Source organism: Hyla sarda, chromosome 8 (genome assembly GCF_029499605.1).
Source record: "Hyla sarda isolate aHylSar1 chromosome 8, aHylSar1.hap1, whole genome shotgun sequence".
NCBI classification, from domain to species: Eukaryota; Metazoa; Chordata; class Amphibia; order Anura; family Hylidae; genus Hyla; species Hyla sarda.
Window position 1 is genome coordinate 45331115 of NC_079196.1, and position 5759 is coordinate 45336873.

The 5759-nt window shown below is 38.2% G+C and overlaps 1 protein-coding gene across 1 annotated transcript; it reads right to left on the minus strand.

Moving 5' to 3' along the window:
* Nucleotides 1–2055: 2055 nt before the first annotated feature.
* On the minus strand, nucleotides 2056–4736 carry LOC130284488 (uncharacterized). The gene is made up of 2 exons (XM_056534881.1): nucleotides 2874–4736; nucleotides 2056–2787 (listed from the first exon to the last, which is right to left on the minus strand). Exons 1-2 carry the CDS (start codon nucleotides 2996–2998, stop codon nucleotides 2187–2189), a joined length of 726 nt encoding a protein of 241 aa, XP_056390856.1. The 5' UTR covers nucleotides 2999–4736; the 3' UTR covers nucleotides 2056–2186.
* Between the last annotated feature and the right edge of the window lie 1023 nt (nucleotides 4737–5759).

Genomic DNA, 5759 nt, shown 5'->3' on the forward strand with positions numbered 1-5759 from the left:
TACATTCATATATATGTGGGTCAGTATATAGTATACATTCATATATATGGGGGTAAGTATATAGTATACATTCACATATATGGGGTCAGTATATAGTTTATGTTCATATATGGGGGTCAGTATATAGTATACATATATATGGGAGTCAGAATATAGTATACATTCATATATATATATATATATATATATATATATATATATATATATATGGGGGTCAGTTATTAGTATACATTCAGATATAGGGTCAGTATATAGTATACATTCATATATGGGGGTCCGTATATAGTATACATTCATATGTGTGGTCAGTATATAGTATACATTCATATGTGTGGTCAGTATATAGTATACATTCATATGTGTGGTCAGTATATAGTATACATTCATATGTGTGGTCAGTATATAGTATACATTCATATGTGTGGTCAGTATATAGTATACATTCATATATATGGGGGTCAGTATATAGTATACATTCATATATATGGGGTCAGCATATAGTATACATTCATATATATGGGGTCAGTATATAGTATTTGTTCATATATATGGGGGTCAGTATATAGTATACATTCATACATATGGGGGTCAGTATATAGCACACATTCATATGTGTGGTCAGTATATAGTATACATTCATATATATTGGGGTCAGTATATAGTATACATTCATATATATGGGGTCAGTATATAGTATACGTTCATATATATGGGGGTCAGTATATAGTATACATTCATATATATGGGGGCCGGTATATAGTAAACATTCATATGTGTGGTCAGTATATAGGATACATTCATATATATGGGGGCCAGTATATAGTATACATTCATATGTGTGGTCAGTATATAGTATACATTCATATATATGGGGGCCAGTATATAGTATACATTCATATATATGTGTGGTCAGTATATAGTATACATTCATATATATGGGGTCAGTATATAGTATACATTCATATATATGGGGGTCAGTATATAGTATACATTCATATATATGGGGGTCAGTATATAGTAGACATTCATATATGGGGGTCAGTATATAGTATAAATTCATTTGTGGGGACGAGTATATAGTACATTTTTATGTGGGGTCATTATTAGTGTTGAGCAGCATAGGCCATATTCGAATTCGCAATATTTCACGAATATATGGACGAATATTCGTCATATATTCGCTAAATTCGCATATTCGCGTTATATTTTCGCATATGCAAAAATTAGCATAAACGAAAATTAGCATGTGCGAAAATTACCATATGCAAAAAATTTGTATAAATGAAAATTCGCATATGCAAATTTTCACATATGCGAAAATTTGTACGCCAGTCTCACAGTAGTATTAGAGCCTTCTTTACACCACACAAGCAGAGAGGGATGATCACTGTAATGTGTACTGTGAAAAAAAAAATCGTCATTTCGAATATATAGTGCTATATTGGCGAATATTTGCGAATTCGCGTATATGCGATATTCGCGAATAATATTCGCATTGCGAATATTTGCGAACAACACTAGTGTTGACCACCAGACGAAGGGGCAGCCGTCACGCCCCCTCAAAAAAAGCGCTATGGCAGAGCCAGAGATTGCCAAAGGCAGCGCTGCATCAGTCCCCCAAAAAATTTGAGTTCCTGGATTTAAATATCTATATTCAGGATGACTGTTCGCATACTGCCCCCTATTTTAAGGAGGTGGATGCAAACAGATACCTCGACTTTAACAGTTGCCATCTGAAATAATGGAAGAAGAACATTCCATTCGGTCAAATGAAAAGAATCCAAAGGAATTGTTCTTCCACACAAAAATACCTACAACAACTAGATAACCTGGAGGATCGTTTTAAACAAAAAGGGTATCCCAAACCCCTTATACAAGGAGCACGCCAGAGAGTGGACGAATTAGAACAAAGTGCTTGCTTGAAAAATAATAAACAGGGTAATGCAGAGGGGGGTTATAATGATGAATTTGATTCTGGTTTTCTAACTAGGTATTACACTTCACACACCAATATTTAGAAAAAAAAATATTTTTTTATTTTTTTGTATAGGTAATATCACCAGCTCATATTATTGTGCCATGATTACTGGCACCATATGTAGTCCCCCAGTTATTCTTCTTTAGATGTTTTCCGTGTCCTGTGCAGTATCTCTCCCAGAAGTCCACTTGATGGCCCCCGTGGTGGTCTACACCCCGAAGTCATCAATTTTTACTCTAAGAGAGAGTTTGCAGCTGTTTCTGGAGACGGTCAACAATAACCTTTGCATGGTGGAATAATAGGTCACGATGTTTATCAGGATCAGTAGAAGCATCACCCACTCGATGATTATGATGGGGATTTCACGGATCTCGTCCCAGTCTTCATCATTATAGAATAATTCCTTTAATGTTTCATATCCAAAATAGAAAACTACACAGACAAAAGTCAGGCCACAGCAGGTGCATCTACTATGGTGGATGACTTTTTTTGCTCCTGGTAATTTATACATCTGGATGGACTGCCCAAGGTAGTATAAGGCTTCACATGTAATGGAAATTATCGTGCTGACAAAGTGTATCCTGGGATATTCTTCGGGGGACAATACATGCATGATAGCTGTGGCAAAACAGGAGGCCCACACAATGGCCAGCAGGATCCTCTGGATCAGGACCTGATGACCCCTGAACTCTTCAGTATGCATAACCATATACTTATAAATAAGAAAGGTTAGTACCAAAGTGCCAATGGACATCCCTATGAATCCAATTCTGAATAATATGCTTTCGGGAAAGAAATTTCCCACGTCACTGTGAAGGAAAAGAAACCAATGTTATTATGGATATTTCCTCACTCCCAACCCATGAAATAAGAATCATATGCTTGTTTGTCTTACCTGATGCTCATCAGTGGCGAGGCTGCATGGCCGAGGACGACCTTCACGATGTAGCTGGTGGCAAGCCAGGCCACACACCAAAACGCCAACAGGAGGGGGACGAACCCCAGTCCTTTTAGCTCCATTTTAGACAAGTAGAAGAAGAAGACGCTAATCTCACTATTCTCACTAATCTCACTGGAACAGACTGAAGGCTCGGGCGGCTGTCAGTGGAATGTCAGGCCTCCAGCTGTCTATGACATCACATGTGACATGTCAGAATGACTACTTGTTTCTTTGAGCTGCCATGATTTAGTATCTGCTATAGACAGAACCTGATGTTTTTACTATGGACCTTACAGACCCCAGAACCCAAGTAATTAGTGCAGGGGCTCCATTTTGATCATCTCATATTTCACATTATTTGAGTTCAAGGGCTCAGATACATTTGCACCCTCTATAGCAGTGGTCTTCAAGCTGTGAACCCCCAACCGCTGCAGAACCACAACTCCCAGCATGCCCAGACAGCAACTATGCATAAGGAAATAGTCTAATTAAACTTTTCTTATATATAGAATCCCTGAAATCTCCAATCTCTCCTTTTATTGGTTTATGATCTGTGTTACTTATTTGTAAAAAACAATCTTTCTGATTGTCTGCCACCCCATACTTATGGGCTATCTCTTCAAACGACTTTATTTGACCTAAAGCGTATAATTGATTTACATAAATAAGCCCCTTTTCATCCAAAAGAGTGAATCTTTCATTTTAAGGAATTCTTTAAGTGCTTTATTCGACCATAATGAAGTAAAGTCAAAACTCCATGTGATTTAAAAACATTTTTAAGTTCCTCCCATACTTTATTATATAGATATGCATGGGTGTAGTGAGTATCCCAGCTTCCAAAATCTCAAAAATATCCTTATAACGACCCATTAGGGTATGTTCACACTACAGTGTGTGAATGGAATCTCCGCTCGCTGAATTCATCGAGCGGAGATTCAGACTGGCAGCCGGCGGCAGCGGTAGAACCGGGCGGCACTGAGCCGTCACCATTGACAGCTATGCAGTGCTCGAGGACTTCCGTGCAAAGAATGAACATGTTCTTTCTTTGCGCGGAACAATTTCAGCGGCGCTGAAATTCCGCAGTGTGAACGGGTCCCGCGGAAACCCATTCACACTAATGTTAAGTTCACACCGCGGAATTCGGCTATCGGAATTCCGCCCGTGGAATTCGGCTTGCGGAATTCCGCCCGTGGAATTCCGCAGGAATTCCGTAGTTTGAACATACCCTTAGAGAGAAAAAATAGGACTACATTTTCCTTCCTTCTAATAATAGTCTGCAATTTTAGTGCTAAAAAGTACCTAAAAAAAAAAAAAAAAGTGCCCAACCCCCATCGTGCACAGATAACGTTAAAGAAACATATTTCATTCTCGTGTTTTCCTGCCCCAAAGTAGTGAATTTAATAAAGAAATAAGAGCTTGGAACCATTTTTCTGATATCCATACAGTATAGAAACATAGAATGTGTCGGCAGATAAGAACCAATTGGCCCATCTAGTCTGCCCAATAATCTGAATCCTATCAATAGTCCCTGGCCCTATCTTATATGAAGGATAGCCTTATGCCTATCCCATGCATGTTTAAACTCCTTCACTGTATTCGCAGCGACTAGTGTTGTTCATGAATATTCGCAATTCAAATTTTAATCGCGAATATTGCAAATATAGCACTATATATTCATAATTACGAATATTCGCTTTTTTTGCGTATATGTGAAAATTTGTGCGCATATGCACAAATTTGCGAATATTGAGCCCTCTCTTCATTAATGGTATAGAGAACTGTGACTAGTGCATCAACTCTGTGATTTTTTTGCCTATTAAAGCCAATAGGCTAATTGTGGTCTATGGGGATCTCACTGCATATAAGATAAGCAGGACCATCTCAGCAGCACAGTGGGATGGGAGACCGTCACTGGTTCGAGTCCCAGGTTGGACAGAGTGTTACAGTGTTGTGGTTCAACTTTACTTTCCTGGAAAAGCTGTTGAGTTGCCCATAGCAACCAATCAAATTGCTTCCTTCATTTTTCAGAGGCTTTTTCAAAAATGAAAGAAGCGATCTGATTGGTTGCTATGGGCAACTCAGAAACTTTTCCTCTGGACAGGTTTTGATAAATCTCCCTCTATGGGGGAGATTCATCAAGACCAGTGTAGAGGAAGAGTTGTGCAGTTGCCCATAGCAACCAATCAGATTGCTTCTTTCATTTTTCACAATGCCTCTGCAAAATGAAAGAAGCGATCTGATTGGTTGCTATGGGCAACTCAGCAGATTTTCCTGGAAAAAATTCTGAGTTGCCCATAGCAACCAATCAGATTACTTCCTTCATTTTTCAGAGGCTTTTTCAAAAATGAAAGATGCGATCTGATTGGTTGTTATGGGCAACTCAGCAGCTTTTCCCCATAGACCACAATGGGCCTACTGGTTTCAATGGGCAAAAAAATCACAGAGTTAATGCACTAGACACAGTTCTCTATACCATTAACCCCTTAAGGACTCAGCCCATTTTGGCCTTAAGGACTCAATGGCCTTAATTTTTACGTTTTCATTTTTTCCTCCTCGCCTTCTAAAAATCATAACTCTTTTATATTTTCATCCACAGACTAGTATGAGGGCTTGATTTTTGCGCGACCAGTTTTCCTTTGTAATGACATCACTCATTATATCATTAAATGTATGGCGCAACCAAAAAACACTATTTTTGTGGGGAAATTAAAACGAAAACGCAATTTTGCTAATTTTGGAAGGTTTTGTTTTCACGCCGTACAATTTATGGTAAAAATGACATGTGTTATTTATTCTGAGGGTCAATACGATTAAAATGATACCCATTATTATATACTTTTA

Coding starts and splice junctions, on each gene's coding strand:
- LOC130284488 (XM_056534881.1), bottom strand. CDS start 2,998: ATGGAGCTAAAAGGACTGGGGTTCGTCCCCCTCCTGTTGGCGTTTTGG. Junction 2,788..2,873: donor TCGCCACTGATGAGCATCAG/GTAAGACAAACA, acceptor TTTCCTTCACAG/TGACGTGGGAAATTTCTTTC.